Here is a 20765-nt window from a genome sequence, read left to right on the forward strand (position 1 = left end):
ATAGCTTCTCAGAAAGTTGATGAGGTGAAATATTCTCCAGCAGAGGAAATAATGTAAAGCTTAAAAGTTGTTTCTGGTGGGATGGTAAAATAATTCCACCACTTTACTTTGAGGGGAAAAAAAGGGGGGAGGGGGAGAAGGCAGTCAGCTGAGGCAGTCTCTGGGGATTTCATTATTGATAGATTGAGGGAAACATAATGGCTTTAGATGAACAGGTTTTTCTTGTAACTTTTTAGAACACTTTGAGATGAAGAGATGAGAAAGACAGGTGCTAGACAATAGAATAAACCTGGCACCCACTTATTTACATAATTTTGTATAGATGCATTGATGTATAAAGTATTAAGTGACTGTGTTGAATAGTGAAAATAAAGTACTTTGGAAAACAATCTATGTTCACTACCGAGCTCTAAAATAACTGAACAATTTATGAAATACCTCTTGCTTCTTTGTGAAAATTATTGGTGGTTTAAGCTGTGTGTGCAGTTTTAAGGAAACAATCTTCTATGCTATTGTTTAAGATAATTTTAAGAATGCTTACTCTAAGCAGATGAGACATTAACTGGGGGGTAAGGGGGGAGAGGCACATTTACTCTTCTCTCTGAGGTTGGCTGGTCCATTCGCCATTTATTCCTGAGTAAAGGCTTTCGGCAGGACTGGAAAAGTGTATTGAGCAGAGATTATAAGCAGCAGATTTTGCAGGCCAAATTGCCTCCAAATGAGGGAGGAGAGGATTTAAAGGTGAAAGTAACTATCTCTTCCGCTGTATGCAAGGGTTTGTGCTGGGTGAGAAAATCAATCTTAACTCCCTTTTGGCAAGTATTCCTTAACAGGCCTTGCAGATACCTGAAACCTATTTTAACCCATTCCGGCCCTCCGCTGACCACAACATTACCTGAATGGTGTGGTCCAATTTCTAGGCTGCTCACCAGTCCTCAGGCCTATGGGGTAAGTAAATGTCTCTTGTGGGGCAGGCTGGGTGAATATTGATGACCTAGAATTTCGGCTGGTTACTTTCCAGGAAGCATTTTTTTAAATTCACTGCACCAAAAAGCATTTCTCTTCTTTCATTTGTTGCTGATGTTGGCTCATTCATCTATTTAAAACTCAATTTGTTATTGTTACCAATATTTTTTAACCATAAAATGAATTTAGAAAATGTGAAAGAATTCATGTGTTTTGAGGTTTGGAATATTAGGCCTATCCTTTACCACTCTGGGAAGTGAAATAAAAATTGTAGAGTCATTTCCAGCAGACCACAGTGTCAGGGATTGGAAACGAGCAGAACCTTGGCATTTGAGACACCCTTTCAGATGGCCCAATTGGCCACACCTTTCCATCAACAGGAAAAACAAAAAAAGAAACAGCACAAACAGCCTACGGTAGTGGCTCTCAAATTGTGGTCCCTACCTACCTAGACCAGCAGCTTCAGCATCATTGAACTTGAACTTGCTAGAAATACAAACTGCCAAGTCCTTCTCAGACATGCTGAACTTGGAGCCAACATTTGTGGCTCTTATGTGCATAAGCAAATAAGGTAAATTTTTTAAAACAAATAAATAAAGTAATAAAAGACCCTCAAGTGATTCCAGTACAGGCTAAAGTCGACGTTGGTAAGGTCACCTAAGGTGGCGGTGCTCACTTTACAAGTAATTTTATATGTCCTTCTCAAAGCCACTGGAAGAAGAGTTGCAATCTTAATTCTTTCCTTTAAGAGAAAACTATATCGGCCAATTCTAGTTTGTTTCTGCCATTGTCTACTCGGTGATTTAGTCTTCTAATGCTTATCCCAAGAAGCATGTTGTGAGTACACACTTCCCAAAGAAAATATCACAGGAATTGTGTCTTGAGAATTTTGTGATTCCTGCAATTTGTAAAAGAAGTTTGTGATGGCAGAAGTGTTATAAAACCAACATTGAGAATCTTCCCGTTCCTTAAGGTCACTCTGCTAAGTGCTCTCAAGCCAACTACAGAAATTCACTGAGTTTTATTTAAGCTCCTTTAACCCAAGGAGGCAGGCACTTAGCACATGTTCTATGCTCACTCTCACCTAAGCCCTAAAGGCTCCTTATAGCTCTCCCATGGTGTCAACATCTACGCACAAAATGCACTACCACCCCATGGAGATGGACAAGCTGGCTTCTGCTATAGCGGGAGCTTCAGCAAAGGTAAGATAGGGTATTTATTTTCTTACACTGTGGGACTATAGTTCTTGCCTCCTCACCAAAATATGACTCTCACTTTTTCCAAAATCCAGGAACAGCTGAAAGAGGACGATGTGGAATGCATTGTGAATCAGGATGAGCTGGCCATGAATTACCAAGAGCAGGCAACCTCACCCGGCAGCCCTCCTGTCAGGCTAGATCTCCACCAGAAAACTTCGCCTCAGACTCCGAGCAAAGAAAACATTTATGAGGGGGATCTGGGCCTCGGAGGCTATGATCTCAAGCTTGAGCAAACTCTGAGCCAATCCCAGCTGAATTAATGGGCATGAACATTGCAGATGTAATCGCAACTGATGCAAGGCTCACTGAGGAATACACGGCACGCTGATGAGGCAGTGTGGGGGAGGCTGGACAGTATATTAAGAGCATAAATTGGAAGGAATCAAAACCTTGTCACATGTATCCTCTGGTGCCTGAAGAAATGAGAATTTATTATCCTCCCTCTGTATTATGCAATTGAATTGGAGTTTTTGACACCAGTCATTTTTATTAATGAATTGGGTGGGGTGGGGGCGGAGGAGGGGAGGGGGGAAGTCAGCAGTCCAGCTGCTGGAGGATAAAACACATGTGCTGATATCAGTCTGCAGTCTTTCTTCTCTGTACCTGACTCTCTAGCCCTTCACTAAGATTTTGGATTTCGTTCCCTCCATTAGGGAGCACTGAAAAAGAAACAGAGTCTCTGAGTGTAAACATGTTGCTCCTAAATGAAAGGAATATCCAGTTATTCAGTGATAAATTTTACACTTCAGGATCCAGATTCCGACTTCTTGTCTCAGAGTGATCCCAGGACTGGTGGCAGCTAAGCTCTGGCTACTGCTGTGAATGGCCTCCCCTGATGCTGGGCTCCACTGTTATTCTTGGCATCCTTTCCAAGTTGCTCTCTGGTGGCATGAAGGGACTGGTTACAGCTGGGCCCTGCACGAAATGCTATGCCAGTTCCTAGCCTGGTAGGACCACGTCCAAGGAAAGCTGCTTTGTTTTTTTCCCCATACCACATTTGACCTAAAGAGTGAAACTCCCTGCCCTTGCTTGCATCTGAGTCACTTCTTGCCTATGTGGCTACTCCCGTCTGGACCTTGAGTAATAAGATTCCACAGCATAAGTTGCTCTCCACATGCCAGGAGATGGTGCAGGAACACAAACCTGTCTTCCAATTCCAACACTCCCAGCTGACTGGCGGAGCAGGAGCAGAGGAGCAGAGCTGCCATTCGATGCCTACATTGCCTGGAGGCCTGGAGGAGCTTCCGGACTACTCCACATAAGGCATGGTGCCATGAGCCCTCATTGGGAAGACCGACACAATTGCTTTTAATTCAGTGCATGACCTGTGCCTTTGAAGCCATAAAAATACCTCAAGCTAGCTTCTCTGGAAATGCAGCTGTTAATATAAAACTCCAAAGAGCAGACTTTAGTGTCAGGTGCCAGGCTATAATGAGTCTGCTTCTGAGGGAGGGAGGAAAGACATCTTCCTCAGGCCTAAAGCTTGGAAGTAACATGTGCTTTGCTGACCAGTTATTTGGCCTTAAACCTTAACCATTAACACTGCCACACCCACCCATTTTCTTGCTTTTTAAATAGTAAAGTCCAGGGCACAAAATGTTTTCTACTCAGCTGTGTATAATCTGGTTATTCCAGGTAAATATGGCAAGTGATAAAGCATGAAGTTTTCTAATTTGACCTAATGATAATAAAATTTTGTTATAAAGTATGACTGTTGCACTATGCTCTATTGATGGAATCCCCTGTCTGTGCTGACTGGCAGTTCTAAGCCCTGTACTCAAAAGGTCAGGAAAAGCTGTCACTGTAAATTTATATAAGTGAGATGCAAAGGTCCTGTGGCCTAGAAACAGGCATAGGGCTGACACAACAAGTCACTGAGGGAATGAAAAGAATGGCACTGGGCTGGGAAGATGTGCCAGAGACAGAGGGAAAATTAAGTCAAAAAGAAAGGAATGACCTCCTCCTTTCACACAGCAGGTGACCAGAAATCACAAAGTGTTTTAAAATAGGAGCAGAAGATACCCAAGAAAAAAAGGAAAGAAAAGAAAAGCAGAAGATAAGAATTCATCTTATTCCTGCCTTTACCATGAAAGGAAAAGTTGAGGGCTTGGTGTTTCTTTCTTTCCTTTTGTGTAGAGAAAGACATCCTGGGGAAGAGAAGATCTCCCCAAAACAGACAAGTATTAGTTGGGGGTAGGAGTAGAGAGAAGACAGAGAAATATGACATACAAGATTGAAATGAGGTGGGCAAAGATGGGAAAGCACAGAATCTAAACAAGCAGTAAATCACTAAAAGGACATAGCAAAAATAGTCCCCTTGCCCCCAGGTAAAGCCTTCCTCCTGCTTAGGAAAAAAATGTCTTTCCAGTTGATCATTACAAACCATTACTAACCAGAAGAATGTGAGACTATAACCTGGACCAGCCACTACCCCAGCTATGTAGAGACAATAGATGAGAAAATTGTGCCCACCTCAACCTGTAAGATAGTACCCAGCTTCCAGCTGCGATTACCAGCCTCCTTCCCTCTGAAACAGCCAAGACCAAAACAGAGGCTGGATCTCAGTTAGCAATTCAGAATCCAAATTCTCTTTATGTTCCCGCTGTGAAGGACAGTAATTTATGATCTTAAGAAACACTCTGTGCTTTGAATAGAAGCATCAGGACTGTGAAATTCAAACCTATTATTTACTGCCAGTGTCTAATGATTAATAAAGGCAAAGGGCTTTTATTTTCTTCAAACTACTAATGCTTCCACTCATTATTATAGCTTGAGATAGGACTCTTATTAATTAATGGCCATGGTTCTTTCTTGAACTTCTTACCATGTGGAATCACATATGTAGTCATGAGTGTGCACATAAGTACACACATGCATGCACATCCAGTCATAGTCCAGATTCCAGCTACAGCTTCTGCAGTGTCCTCTGGTTCTTGGTGCATGATGTCTGAGCAGGTTTGAAACCTGGTAGAAAGAGCCAGTAGAGTCTTTATACTAAAAATTTAGTGGAAGGCAATATCTTTATAAATCAAAACTGAATGATCTGTGTGTGTGTGTACACACATCATTCTTCATTTTGTACATTTTTTCATTTGGGTTGTAATCCCTGTAGACTTCCCACCACCAATTCCCCCATGTGCCATCACCATAGTCCAGTGTGCTCTTCCCACCCCAGTTTTGATCCTGTTTCCCTCTCTACCCCTGTAGAATGACTCTGGTTTATGGTTGTTTGTTGGTGTTTGTTTTTTACTTTATTACAATTGCCTTTTTCTTTTTTTTCTGATCCCTTACACTCCTGCTATGAGTGAAACCATCCAGTATTTTTCTTTTTCCTTCTGGTTTATTTCACTTCATCCATGTTGCCGCAAATGACATGAGTTTATCTCTTTTTGATTGCTGAGTAATATTCTGTTGTGTATATACACCACCTATTCTTGAGCCAATCATCTATTTTTGGGCATTTCTGTGTTGATTCCACATCTTCGCTATTGTAAATAGTACAGCAATGAACATAGGGGTGCAGTTGTCCTTTTGAATTAATGCAAAACTGAAACTTTAAATAACTTTCCCCCCACCAATTTCACATGCACAATTTTTATTCTAGATATTTTGGAGTATAATGGCATTGAAGGTATTTGGTAAAACAATTTTATCTAACATCCTGGCTAAATAAAACCTGGAACAGCTATCTCATGAAACAGCATCATAGATAATGGTCATCCTGGAATCTGGACTATGAATAAATGGATAATGGAAGAATGACTTCCAACCTATATAATTAAATAAAAAACAGAAATGAACGGAGCATAATGGATGATGTGCTCCCTTTGGAAAGCTAAAGAAGAAATTGATTGTATGACTGTCTCTTAAAAAATGGAGTAAATTAACTTTTTAGTTTTGAATCTTTGGCGTTCTGTATACTACGTGCTTTATTATTTCAAAAACAAAGGATAAGATTGCTTTGAAAAATGTATCACAAGTACTGAGCTACAACAGGAGATAGAGTAAACACTAGAAAAGTTGTTACTTTTCACTGAGATTTTTGAGACCTTGAAAATACAAATAGGACTTGTGCTTCTGAGTTTATTCATCTGCATCACTCAGTGTGTCATCACACACATGGATGACATGTGGATGTCAAATTCAAAGACATATATGACTCATTCCCATCCATCATCATTCTCATCCATCAAATACCTACTAGAAGACAACTAAAAAAATTAACTTTTTATGAGACAACAAAGCATGTGATAAAGCTATTGTAATAAGACAGTGTAATACTGACCAAGAAAATAAACAGAGATCAATAAAATCTACAAAGTACAGCAAAAGATCCATGAACATTTGGAAATTTAGTTCATAAAAAAATTGAATTTCAATTTGATTTAAAGAGTGAATGGATATTACTCAATACCTAGTGTGAATGTGAACCAATTTACTTCCAAATTTTGAAAAAGAAAAAAAATAGCTAATACTCTAATATATGAAAAATGTCACATATTTAAAGAGCTAAATGCAAAAAAAAAAATACTACCATATAACAAAAAAAAATGCAAATAACCTTGCTATATAGGCAGTCATCCTGAAAAAGACACAAGCCAAAAATGAAAACTGATAATGCTGACTACCTAAACTATGAAGTTTATTATAACAAAAAACACAGGAAGTAAAATTTAATAATATGAACCTGGAAAAAAAGATACACATTTTCTGTGTGTAACTATGTGTGTTTCAGATACAGATCATTCAAAATATTGGGCCCTCCCTGGTGGCAAAATGGGTAAAAGCCTAGCACTATGAAGCTATCTGCCACCACTGTAGCACAAGTTTTATCCCCGGCCAGGGAGGTGACCCACATGGTGAGGCAGACCTATCCTTACCTGCCAGCTGCTCCCCTCAAGCAATGTATTTCAGTACATCTGCCTGTTCTGCTCCCCACTCTGTCTCTGGAGAATCCTCTCACTGCCACCCCTCCCCCCCAACTCTGGCCTATACTCCAGTTTTTGTGGGTATAGATGAATAAATATTTTTTAAAAAATTATTCAAAATATACAAATTCATGGATTATTCAAAATATATAAAGAATTCTTACCAGTGCATGAGAAAAAAGGGGGGGAAAACCTACCAAACATAAAAATGCATATAGAATATGTAGAATCAAAAAGATACACCTTCTATCCAAACTCCTACTTTTAGGCATCTCTAAAGAAAAGAAACACATGGTGTTTACATGCAAAGAGGCATATCAAATGTAATTCATTGTGGCACTGTTATTGCAAAATATTGGGGGACGGGTGGGTAACCATCAATAGCAGAAGAGTTAACTAGTCTATAATACTCCCGTATTCCGAAATAACTTACTGTCATAGGAGTCATTGTTACAACCAGAGAAAAGATGGGGTGATATATATACATACACTCACATAAGACATTTTCAATATAAATTTTTATGTAAAAACAGTCTGGAATGATCCATGGAGATATGATAACAAGAATGGGAGTGGGATGAGGAAAGCTAAAGTGAGTAAAACTTTTGGTTGAATTCAGATTATTTTTAACTTTTACAATGAAAACATATTCATATATGGTTGATTCTGAGGGTGGCCAAATCTTCAAGATGAAGGAAGAAAAAGACATGGTTAAGTAAGCTTTTCAGGATGAAGCTACATTTGAGTCAGAACTTGAAAGGGGGGAGGGTTTGGCCAAGCAGGCCTGATTGGTGCTGACTGATGGGCAGGAAGTAGAGTAGACTAGTGAGTGGAACACAGGAAGGGTATTCTAATCAAAGGGAAAAACATGGCAGCAACAAAGGCACTATTTATATGTACTTGAGAAGAACAAGCGATCCAGAGTTACAGATCAAACCGGGCCACCATCCTATGAAAACAGAGTTGTGGAAATATTTTGTGTTAGGAAAGTTAAGTACATGGATGGTGGAGAGAAGGAGGTGTATAGCCAAGGAGAGAGATGCTGAAAGACTTGACTGAGCCAGAATCAGGGAGGATGGAGATGACAGGTCCTATCTAGGTATGTTCAGAGCTAGACTCTACAAAGTTGGCAATGACTTTATATGGAAGGAGAGGAGGGTGAAGAAGCCCCAAATGAAGCCATGTTTAAGGCTGAGGTGACGATAAGCTGATAGTTCCCTCCAGTGAAGGAGTTGGGAGAGAGCCAGTGACTTCATTTGTGGGTGTGTTGAGTGTGAAGTTACTATGGAGAAGCACATGAAGACATACAGATGTTGTTAATGTGGGCCTGTAGTTTGACAAAAGGTCTAGGCTGGAGGTGCAAATTTAGAGGGATAAGATATGCACCACAGCTTCACTGAAATTTTCTAAATGCCTCATGAATAAGGGCAATGCCAGAAGCTTTGCAAGAACAGCATACTTTCCTTCAAAGACACCACAGATGATTTTCATTCAAACTCTGGAAGAATCACTGTCAATAAGATGGAGGGAATAGAGCAAATAACTGAGAAGTGCTACTCAGTGGACACCAAATTGTGTGTCTGCAAAACCATGTCTAGAGAATCCCCTACAGAGAAGTTGAGATCTAGCATCCCCATGGATGGGAGATCAGCTCTAGGGAAACCCTGGATCTTTTGTTACCCTCTGTGGCATTAACAGGATAAGCTGGGTGGGCCTGACTCAATCAGTTGAAAAGCTTTGAGCAGAACTGAAGTTTTGGGGGAAGAGAAAATCTGCCTCTGTCTGAACTACAGTTTCGGCTCAAGCTTGAGAGTTCTGTGTGACCCATTCTGCTGGGGCTGCCCTGAGCTGGGATTTTTCTTTCCCCAATACTCACCTGATCTACGTGTCAGGTGATCTCTCTTAACCTCTCTCTCCTTCCTGCTCTCCCTCTCACTCTATCTCTCTATCTCCAAGTTAGATAGGAAAAAGGCTATAAAAGGAATATTCACATGAAATAAACAAAACATTACTTAATCAATGCAAAAGTGTTTGAAAATACTTCAGGGATTTGTTTCCTAAAAAACACATCCATGCTCTATTCTGATTGATTCGCTGCTTTGATCTAGTTTCCTACCCCTTCCTCCATCTTTAGCACAGTTCAAGGATAACTGATGTTCATAGGTTGGCCCTGAAACAAAGCCTTGAAGAACTTGTGAGATTAGCAAAGAAACATTTAGTTGCTTCCATTATTCAGAGCATCAGAGCTGTGAGACTAGATGTGGGCGAGGTTACAAGGAATGAGGAGCGATGGAGCGGTCCATACGCCTCCCAAATATTGTCCATCATCCTGTCATTCATTCAGTTTGATAAACTTTTATTAAGTCTTTACAAGGTACTGCTGACAATCAAGGTTAGGAATCACCAATGTCAGCATCATTAATGGGATAAATAAAGATGGGACTGAAGGACAAAGACAGAAAGTGCATTCATCTGAAGACGCCTTGGCCCATCTCATCACCTCATCACCTATATTGATTGGTCCTGGCTTAAGTGGGTGGTGAGGGCAGCCCAAGCAGCCTGAAGGTCAAGGAGAGGGGGGGCTCACTGAACTGCTACAGGCCGTTTCCTTGCTTTTCAGCATCTTCCTTCATGCTCCCCTGACACTGGCCAGTAGAGGAGGGGACACACCTCAGCAAGGATCTAAAGCAGGGGATCGTGTTCAAATGCCCACACACACACACACACCCCTCCATAACATGGCCAAAAGCCATACCACAACGCTGTGAAACTCGCCAGCCTCATGCCTGTCCTACGGGCAGCCCTGATACAAAATTCTCAGGTCATCCTCGTTGAAGCCCCAGTCCCCTGGTCCTTGGGCAGGCAGCAAGCACTCAGGATACACTGATCTAATAGAACTGAAGTGAGTGGAATCCTGACTGTCACAGGCTTGCTTGTACCTGGCCCTGGTCTAAAGGGGAAAAGGGAAGAAAACAAAAGGAAGAAATGGAAATAAATATTACTTGGCCCCTTCATATGGGCCTCCACATCTGTCTCACTTCATCCTCACAACACCCTAGAGTCCCGCCTGTTTCATGTGCACAGGCCTGAGACAGATGCTGCCTTGTCCCCAGATGACATGGCTGAGCAGCATCAGAGGGGAGTCTCAGACCCAGGGCTGTATTGCTCCCAAGACAACGATTGCTTTCCCTCCACTTTACTGGGCTGCAGGCAGATGGACAAGTCTGTCCAGATGCACTAGGAACTTTTGCTTGTCACTGGAGGCAGGAAACCAGACAGGTGCATCTGAGTGTCATGAGGCTCCACAGTGAGACCACCCTGGAGAATGACACACTTAGAGAGTGACCCAGCGTGGACTGGGAGACACCAGGTTTCCAGGCCCTTGTTAGTCAGGACTTGTTGGTACTAAGATGCAGAAATTGGATCAGTGTAGCTGATGGCAAAAAAAAGTCTTTGTTTGCATAATTTAGAAGTCCAGGAGTGCAGTTAGCTTTGGTGCAGCTGAATACTGGGGTGGCTGGAGGTAAGGGGGATGAACCAGACTATCACATTGTTTTCCCTCTCCCCCTCTCTCTCCTCTATGCTTTTCTCTACTTTGGCCTCATTCTCAACAGACCCCACAGGGATGAAGTACCCCACCACAACTTTTGACTTTCATTATTCATTGGATGACTAAACCCCAAACCAAGAGAAATCTTTCTCTTAATTATTCTAGCAAAATCCTAGGAATCGCAGTGATTGGGCCAGCTATGTCACAAGTCCACCTCTGCCTAAATAATATTCACCCACAGAAGGGTTACCGGGTTGGCAGCCTACATCATGCATGTCCTATGGAGGATCAAGCAGAGCGATTTTTTTTTTTTCAGATTTTTATTTATTTGGGCATACAGAACTGGGGTACAGGCCAGAAGCTCAGGGGCGGCAAGAGGCTTCATCAGAGACAGAGTAGGGAGCAGAACAGGCAGATCGATGAAGTACACTGCTGAGGGGAGCAGCGCGGGGGTCATGAGAGGTCTGCCACACCATGTGGTCACCTCTGGGGCAGGCGGGAATCGAACTCATGCTGAAGTGACTTTAGCTTCTTAGTACTGTGCTTTAACCCGCTGCACTGCCAAGGAGGGCCTAGAGCAATTTTTTTAATTTTTATACATCATTGTTAATTTTCAGACAGCATTTGCTTTCTTCCCTTTGATGAGGTCCCCAAAGTTCTCCCACCACCATAGCAATAGTCCCTCTACTCTTCCCTCCCCTGTTCTCACTCTTTCTCCTCCCCTTTTCCCTCCCCTGTGGTCTGCCTCAGATCTAGGGTCAGTAATCAAGCAGAATGATTTAAATGACAGCTCCTGCAGAGAAGAAAAAACAAGTCCTTTGTGTTTTTCCCTCCCACATTGATCTTCCTAGCCAATATGATACTGTACAGATAATAGTATGTAATTATAAAAATTATTTCAACTTCTGCCTTGCTCTCTTAGATGTTCCCCCTGGGGCAGAGACCAGATACTGTGGGATAAAGACTCCCAGGCAGGCCTGTGGCGTTCACGAGGCAAGGAGCTGAACCTCCCGCCAATGCCAGCACAGCTTGTCATCGGTGTGAAATGAGCCACCGGGGAGAGATGCCTCCATCCGGGACAGGCTTTGGGATGAAGTCTTGACCGAAACTTCAATTAAGACCACCCAATTAAGCCACTCTGATTTCTGATCTAAACAAGCTGAGTGAGAGAAAATGTTTGCTGTTGTTCTAAACTGTGAAATTTTACAGTAATTTGTTATGCAGCAATAGATAATTCAAACAAAAACTCCTGAACAGAACCCAAAAACAGAAGTCTGGAGCTTTGTATGCCTTTAAGCACACTTTGTTGTTTTGTTTTTGTTTTTGTTTGTAGCAGAATGGAATCCTTAATAATAATGGCCTGAGAATATCAGGACTGCCAGCGGGGCAGTCCTGTCTCAGCACCTACACATCTGACTTCTCCTGCCCCTGTGCCTGAGTCAAAACAAAGTGATGTGGCAGCCAGAAGAGCTGTAACCAGGCACCTCTGACCAGCTGCACAGTGGGGTACACGGCTGCAGGGAGAAACAAAGGGCAAGTTCACTGAGCTTCCTGCTGGATGCTCTGGGACAGAGATGAAAAGTCTGCTCAACTCCAGAGCTCACCATCTGGGCACAGAGATAAAGAGAAGCCATGCCCTGTGTGATCTAGAGCAGAGTCAGACCTAAGAAGAACCTAAAAAGGAAAAGGATTAGGGCACTGGCTCTCCACCCCTGCTGCATGTTGAATTTGCCTAAAGAGCTTTATTTTTGTTTTAATTTTTAGTCTACTCTTTTTTTTAAGAAATTGACTTATTTATGCATACAAGAACTGGGGTGTAGTCTAGCAGTGTGGGGTGTGTGAGGATTCACCAAAGACAGAGTGGAGAGCAGAACAGACAGATTGATGAATTATACTGCTGAGGGGAGCTGTGGGCAAGACAGGAGAGGTCTGCTGTGCCATGTGGGTCACCTCCCTGGCTAGGGATCGAACTTGTGCTGCAGCGGTTGCAGATAGTTTCACAGTGCTGAGATTTAACCCTTTTTACCATAGAGTTTTTAAGAACTACTGACCCCTGTGTCCTTCATCCAAGATTCTGACTAATTAATTGCTCTAGGCTGTAACCTGACTCATCTGAATTTATTGAAGGTTAGCAGTTGAACTTAAGGTATCACCAAAGTTGAGAACCACTCATTACAGGAAATTTCTAGGGAGGGAGAAATGTCATCCAGTTGCAGAAAATATTCAAAAATTTCCTAAAAGAATCTGTACAATCTGGGGGTGCAGGGTGTTCAGTTCAGGGCAAGGAAAGACCGGGTGCAAGCTACGGGGCAGATGCCTGCCTGCTGGAATTTATAGGGGCTGAGCTAAACAGCAACTGAGAGGTGCTGGGATGCTGCTGTCCTCTGTATTCTAATTTTTTCTGGATAGACCTACAGACATTGAGGAGACCACTGTCCAGTTAGAAAAGCAGCAACTCACAAAACCTGTGAATCATCAAGTTCTAAATCCTTGGCATGCAACACATTTGGGATAGCATTTATAGGGAGCCACAGCTGCTGCTTGAACAAAAGAAGAAAAAAATAACTGCTCCCTTCAAGCCCCCGTGACCATGCAACGTCATCCACCAAATCACTTCAAATTGTCTTCTTTTCATAGCACTGAAGCCAATGATAAGAACTGCATCAGAATGTGGCCCACCCTGGGCTGTGGGTCTCCAAGAGCAGTCTTTTCCGGTAAAACCTTGATCAGCGGCCATATCTCCCACCCCACCCCACAGTCTGCACACCAGCTAGAAATGAAGAGATGATTATTGATTCAGCCAGGAATTGCAGTTGAGTTGGCGGGGATTGCCATCCTTAAAAGCATGCACTACTGCTGTTCTTTTTTGAGAAAAATTATGCCCTCCTGATATCCATCTTCACCAGAAAGGGATGTCGAGAGCAGAACTTCTCAAACTTTAATGGGCATTTGAATGCCCCCAGGACCTGTAAAATGCCGATTCACATTCTAAAGATCTAGGATAGGACCTGAGGACCTTAGCCACCTCCTAGCAGATATTGATCTGCCACACTTTGAGTAGTTGGGGGTCACAGCAGTGTTTCTCAGGCTCAGAACTTGGTTAAAGGTGGGCTTTTCACTATCAAGCAGACTTCAGGAAGTTCAAGTATAAAATTACAAAATCACTTTGTTCATAGTCAGGTCATTTATTTAAATATAATATTAATCATATTTCTTAATACTGACTTATGTATGTGCACAAGAACTAGGGTACAAGCCAGAGGTTTGGGGGATGAGAGGGTTCACCAGAGACAGAGTGGGGATTAGGACAGGCAGATCCACTGAAATACACTGCTGAAGGAAGCAGCGGGCAAGACAGGAGAGGTCTGCTGTGCCATGTGGGTCACCCCCTGGTCAGGGATTGAATTTATGCTGCAGTAGTTTTGGATAGCTTCATAGTGCTGTGCTTTTAACCTGTTGCACCACCAGGGAGGGCCCAGAAATATAATACTAATCATAATTATCACCCAAAAAAAATCTTTCTATTTTTAAAGTTTGTCCATCTATGGTAAAAATAATATTGGGCAGTTTGCCCCCAAGTAATCTTCAGTTACCAGGGCACAGATCATTTTGACTGGTGAAGTTTCCTCCTATTTGTGTATCAGTTTACACTTGTCAAATATGCATGTTGGTTGTTAGCACAGTATCATCACAATTCATAACAATGGTCAATGGCACACAAGTAGATCATGGGAGAAGTAGAGCTGGAAATCATGATGCAAATCTATGTGCTGAGCTATCATCCCAGGCTGGGTAGGTTCAGTGTTAATCACAGGTGATAAGAGAATATGGTACCTTTGCAGGCCTCTAATGCTAAGCCTGGGAACCATATATACAGGCAGGCAGACAGAGCCAGGGAGACGCTAGCACTGAGAGGTAGAACAGCAACTCCCTGGCCGAGCCTCCTTCACACTTCAAGTGCCACAGCCACACAGCTGATATTTCCTGCAAACACAAGTCTCATCTTGTTCACTACATGTCCAAGTAGTGAAAAATATAGCATTTTAGAAAGCAAAAAAAAAATAGCCTGATTTAACTCATTTTCCTTACTTTGTCATTCAAATGCTATCAAAGTAGATAGCAAACAAGACTCAAGTGAGAACGCAAGTGTGATCTGGTAACTGGCCTGGCAGGTGAATCTAGGCAATGACAACAGCTCAGTGGCCATGGAGCCCAAGGGTCTGAAGTTTGCAGTTACTGCTCCCCCCTTCCCTGCATGACGTCACTCGCTGTGGACTTGTCAGAGGGGTGACATGAAACTTTGCTTTCATCTTCGGAGGACAGGAGGAACTTTGTTTTACCTTCTCTGGTAAGATCCTTGAATTTTTTAGAACAGGTACAAAATAAAACTTTCCAGGCTAAAAAATGGCAAGTTTGGCCCAAAACTGAAGAAAATTCGTAAGCCACAGGTACATCAAAGTGCTACAATGAACCAAAAAAGTGAGTCAAGCTATACTTTTGCCAAAAGTTGCTGAACCAATTTAATTATAAAGTGTATTTTGCTTAGAGGGGATACAAAAATGAAGTTTGGACATGATTTTCACGGTAAAAAGCCTTGGTGATCAGATGTGCTTCACTTTTCAGCTGGACAATTTTAGTGATGATTAAAATATGATTCAACTCATGGTTCGTGTGAGATAAATTAATGAAGTAAAAATATTTTATAACTCTTTGTTGTCTTTGTTACTGGAAGCTTCCCTTTCAGAAAAGACTCTCTATTTTGAAAATGATTGTTTTAGCCTGGTAGTGGAACAAAAACAGACTCACAGCCCAATGGAGCAGAATTGAGAGCCCAGGAATAGACCCACACATATATGGACAGTTAATCTAAGACAAAGGGAGCAAACTATACTGGGCCAAGATTAACCTCTTCAACAAATGATGCTGGGAAAATTGGATAGCTATATGCAAAAGAATGAAATGATCTCACGCCATACACCAAAATCAGTTCAAAATGGATAAGACATGGATGTAAAACCAGAAACCACAAAATGGTTGTTCTGTGCCTTATGAGGTAGACCGAAAGCTAAGTTAGGCTCATCCTGAAAAAGTACTAGCAGGGTTAGGATCTCTCTGGTGGTGCAACAGGTAAGGACACAGCACTGCAAGCTAGCCATAGCCAATTCAGTGCGAGTTTGATCCCCAGCCCGGGAGGTGATCCACATGGCGATAGACCTCTCCTGACCTGCCCTCTGCTCCCCTCAGCAGTGTACTTCCTCAATCTAACTGTTTTTCTCCCCACTCTGTCTCTGGGGAAGTCTCTCACCACCCCTGCAACTCTGGCTTGTACCACAGTTCTGTATGAATAAATAATAAATCTAAAAAAAAAGTTACTATTAGGCTGAGTAATATCCCATTGTGTGAATATACCACAGCTTCTTGATCCAGTAATCTATTTTTAGGCATCTGGGTTGCTTCCACAGCTTACCTATTATAAATTGTGTTGCAATAAACATAGGGCTACAGGTAACATTTTGAATTCATGGCTTTGTCCATAAGGTGGGGCCCTAGGAATGGGATTTCTGGATCATATGGAAGCTCCATTTAAACTCATGGCCTTCACAGCAACATGGATGGAACTGGAAAGGATTATGTTCAGTGAAATAGCCAGAAAGATAAAAGAAAAATATCAAATGGTATTTTATAGGAGTGTAGAGGAACCAAATAAGGAATCAGGGGGAAAAGAGTAACTATAATAAAGTATATATGGAGCCCTCTCTGGTGGCCCAGCAGGTTAAAGAGCAACACTGCAAAGCTGGCTGCTGCCACTTCAGCACGAGTTCAATCCCTGGCCAGGGAGGTGACCCACATGGCGCAGCTGACCTCTCCTGTCCCGCCCGCTGCTCCCCTCAGCCATGTACTTTATCAATCTGCCTGTTCTGCTCCCCACTCTGTCTCTGGTGAATCCTCTCACCGCCCCTGTACCTCTGGCCTATACCCCAGTTCTGGATGCATAAATAAATAAATCTTTTTAAAAATAAAGTAAAAATAAAAATCATCAGGCAATTATAGCTCAGAGACATTCCAAAGGGGAGGCAGAGGGAGAAGGATCAGGACAGGAGTGGAAAGAGCACAATGGACTATAATGGTGGTACACAGGTGAATTGGGGTGGGTATTTCACTGGGAAACCATACATTGTACAAAAGTGAAGGATGATGTAATAAATATATATTTTTTTATTTTAAAAAATACTGACAAGGACATCTTCAAACAACTAGCAACAACAAATGTTGGCGAGGATGTGGAGAAAAAGGAACTCTCCTGCACTGCTGGTGGGAATGCAAACTAGTACAACCACTATGGAAAACTGTTTGGAGGTTTCTCAAACTGCTAAACATGGAGCTTCCCTACGACCCAGCAATCCCACTCCTAGGTATCTACCCAAAAGACACAAAAACACTGATTGAAAAAGATACCTTACCCCCATGTTTATTGCTGCTTTATTTACAATTGGAAAAACATGGAAGCAGCCCAAATGCCCAAAAGTAGATGACTGGATAAAAAAGATGTGGTACATATACACAATGGAATATTACTCAGCAACCAAAAAAGAGAAACACATGTCTTTTGCAGCAACTTGGATGGAGCTGGAAAAGATCATGCTTAGTGAGATAAGCCAGAAAGAGAAAGAAAAATACTCCTCACAGCAGGAGTATAATGGACCAGGCGAGAAAATAACAAAAATAATGAACAACCATATACCAGAGACATTTTGTGGGGGTGGAGTGGGGAATGGGATCAAAATGGGGGGGGAAGGGAGGGAAATGCACGGGATTATGGTGGTGGCACACGGGTGATTTGGTGATGGGAAACCCGCAGGGATTACAATCGAGATGGAAAAAAAATGTGCAAAATGATGTAAAAATAAAAAAATGAAAAAATAAATACTGCCAAGGTGGGCAGAAAGTCCCTTGCTAGGCAAATATTAAAAGTCCATCCACACATGGCGTTCATCAGAAAGAATCTCAGTGGTCACGAACATACCTCTTGACTTATTTATTCAACAAATGTTCTATGCTTGTCTGCAATCAGCCAGCCACTATTACAGGTGCTCAGGATACAGAGTAAACAAAACAGTGTCTTGCCCTCATAACTTCACATTCTAGTTGTAAAAGTAAGTCTGTAACAAGGAATGTAATATATATCATCAAGCTATAGTGCTGTAGGAAAGGAAAAGTCAGCAGTATGAGGGAGGTAGAGAATGCAGGGTGTGGTGAGTGTGGAAGTTGGAATTTAAATAAGATGATCAAAAACAATGGTGTTTGAGCAAACACAACAAAAATGAGGCTGTAAACAATAGAGGAGTTATGCACAGGGGGAAATTCCGGTCTTGTCTGGAATGTTCAGGGCAACAAAGAAGCACATGTGGCTGAGTAGAGTGAGCAAAGGGGAAAGTTGTACAATATGAGGTCAAAGAGGAAATAGGGGGAAGAGATAGTTCATGGAGATCCTGTAAAGACTTTGGTTTTACTCTTAGTAAAATGACAACCAATTGCAGCTAATTTCAGGGCAAAAATTAGCTGAAAAATTTGACTTCTAAAAGGATGATTCCATCTACTGTGTTGAAAATAGACTCCAGGGAGATAATGAGTGAAATAAGGTATTGCTATTGCTGCATAACAAACAACAATAAAATCTCAGTAATGCAAACAGTAAGACTTTATTTAACTCCTATGCCTGGAGTTATTGCGGGGAGAGAGCCGTTCATGTGAACTGGGTCCCTCTGGGGCTAGCCTTGCTCTATCTCCCACCACCCTGTGGAAACAGCAGGCTAGACCTGGAATTTTCTTTTCATAAAATTACTGGCATATTGGCCCTTCCTGGTGGCGCAGCGGGTTAAAGCACAGCACTGAGAATCTAAAGCCACGTCGGCATGAGTTTGATTCCCACCTGCCCTGGAGGTGACCACATGGCGTGGCAGACCTCTCCTGACCCGCCTGCTGCTCCCCTCAGCAGTGTACTTCGTCGATCTGCCTGTTCTGCTCCCCACTCTGTCTCTGGGGAAGCCTCTCACTGCCCCTGAGCCTCTGGCCTGTACCCCAGTTTTGTATGCACAAATAAATAAATCTTTTAAAAAAAATCACTGGCATATTAAGCCATGATATTGACTGAATATTAAAAAATTACATATCAAATCAAGTTGTTGCCCTCTAGAATTGTTTTTCAGAATGCCATGTAAAGAACAGACAGTGAGCCTTCCATGCTCACACTCATTGACTCACCAAAATACTCTGAAGGTCAAGGAGAAAGGGATTGACTCACAGAATTATTTTAATGGGTGATAAGGTACTGTTCCATTTTGATTTTGTTTTTGTTTTTGTTTTTTCATACTTCATGACTCTGGACCAGTAAAGCCCATTTTTACAATTAATCATTTCAACTGTGATGCTCAAATTACTTATCGTACTTGTAGCTTCCATTTCTTGAACAGCCTGAACAGGTAATTTCAGAGATGCAACACCATTTTTTTTTACATTAGAAACAAGACATTAAGAATTTTTTTTAAAGATTTATTTATTTGTGCATACAGAACTGGGGTACAGGCCAGAGACTCAAGGGTGGCAAAAGACTTCACCAGAGACAGAGTGGGGAGCAGAACAGACAGATCGACGAAGTACACTGCTGAGGGGAGCAGCGGGCGGTCAGGAGAGATCTGCTACACCATGTGGTCACCTCCCGGGCAGGCGGGAATCGAATTCATGTGGAAGTGGTTTCAGCTTCTTAGTGCAGTGCTTTAACCCACTGCGCCACCAGGGAGGGCCAAGACATTAAGAATTTTAAGAAAGAAACCGTAGTGCAAGTAACTCTAACCCTGGAATTAACTCCATTCCATAATGAATTTCTTCCCTCTGAGAGAGAAATAGATGGTTAGTTAGTGGTCATATTTAAAACTTACAAACAATTATGAAGAAAACATACAATTATAACCAGTAAATAGATAAAGAACCCACTTCCTCATCTTCCTTGTTGAATCGCCCTCATTTCCACAGCAGGACATGCTAACTGACCTTAGGGCTGATAGGGATCCAGACCACAGTGAGAAGGTGCTCTGGAATTTGGGGTTCATGTTCTAGTCAAGTATTCAGAACTATTTGACAGTCACCCTATGTATCCCTCCATTACCAAGGAGGTAATTAGTAATTAGAATTTTCAGATTTAGAAGAAAACTCATCTGTGGCTGAACTCTCCATCACTGAAGAGATATATCACACACAACTATATACAAATTTGGTCACATTAGTGAAGGAGGGGAAACAATCTCAAGCACCTCTCTAGAAAGAAAAAACTATTATTTTCATTTTGAAAACTACATCTTAAAAATTGTGTTACATCTTGTTTTTTTTCCTGTAAAAATTGTGATCGCTGGGTATCTCAAATATCTGCTAGGTATTCTTACATGCTAAAGCTTTGAGAAATCTATACCAGGAAGCTGCAAGCAAATTGAATTCAGTCACTTGTCTACCACACATCAGTTTATACTAAGTACTTTTGACAGATAACCTAGGAAGAGAGAGAGGGAAAAACTGAAGGGAAAAAATTGCTCCTAACAATTTTCAGTTCACACCTAGTGGTGTCAATAACCCAAAACCAGTTATAAAAATGGTGAAACCAGCATAGCCATAAAAACTGTGACCTATCCACATTAAAAAGAAAATTCCGTTTAGCAACTCCATTAAGATGACCTCTCACCATCACACTTGTTACAATGACAGCTTCTCCCTCCAACAACCCCCAGATTTAGCCTTCTCTGGTGGCCTGGAAATGACAGGGGAATTGTTAGCGCTGTCTCGTCAGGCATCAGTATTTCACAAGAACTTATAGTGAGTTTAACCTCAAAAGAGTCCCTGCTCGGAGGGGTAAATTTTCTCCCTCAGCTGTAATTAGCCGGATGATGCAGCTCCCACATTGCACCAGACCTCTGCAGAGCAGTATTAGTAGGTCAGGTTCGTGTGAGAAAGGCAGGTAGCTCAGCTGCATAAGATGAGAGAGAGCTTTCTGTAATGCGGAGGTGGAGGCCGGCC

At 42.0% G+C, this 20765-nt stretch overlaps 1 protein-coding gene across 1 annotated transcript in view; it reads left to right on the forward strand.

Annotated features, from left to right (window-relative positions):
• The window catches only part of SLC9A9 (solute carrier family 9, subfamily A (NHE9, cation proton antiporter 9), member 9), a 525806-nt gene extending 520538 nt beyond the window's left edge, over positions 1-5268 (forward strand). Inside the window, exons 14-15 of the mRNA XM_012724853.1 lie at positions 843-948; positions 2258-5268. Coding sequence (XP_012580307.1) covers positions 843-948; positions 2258-2485 — 334 coding nt within the window. The 3' untranslated portion in view covers positions 2486-5268. The remainder of the gene's footprint in view (positions 1-842; positions 949-2257) is intronic.
• Positions 5269-20765: the final 15497 nt, after the last annotated feature.

This window comes from Condylura cristata, unplaced genomic scaffold, assembly GCF_000260355.1.
Source record: "Condylura cristata isolate star-nosed mole 26May11 unplaced genomic scaffold, ConCri1.0 scaffold00014, whole genome shotgun sequence".
Lineage (NCBI taxonomy): Eukaryota > Metazoa > Chordata > Mammalia > Eulipotyphla > Talpidae > Condylura > Condylura cristata.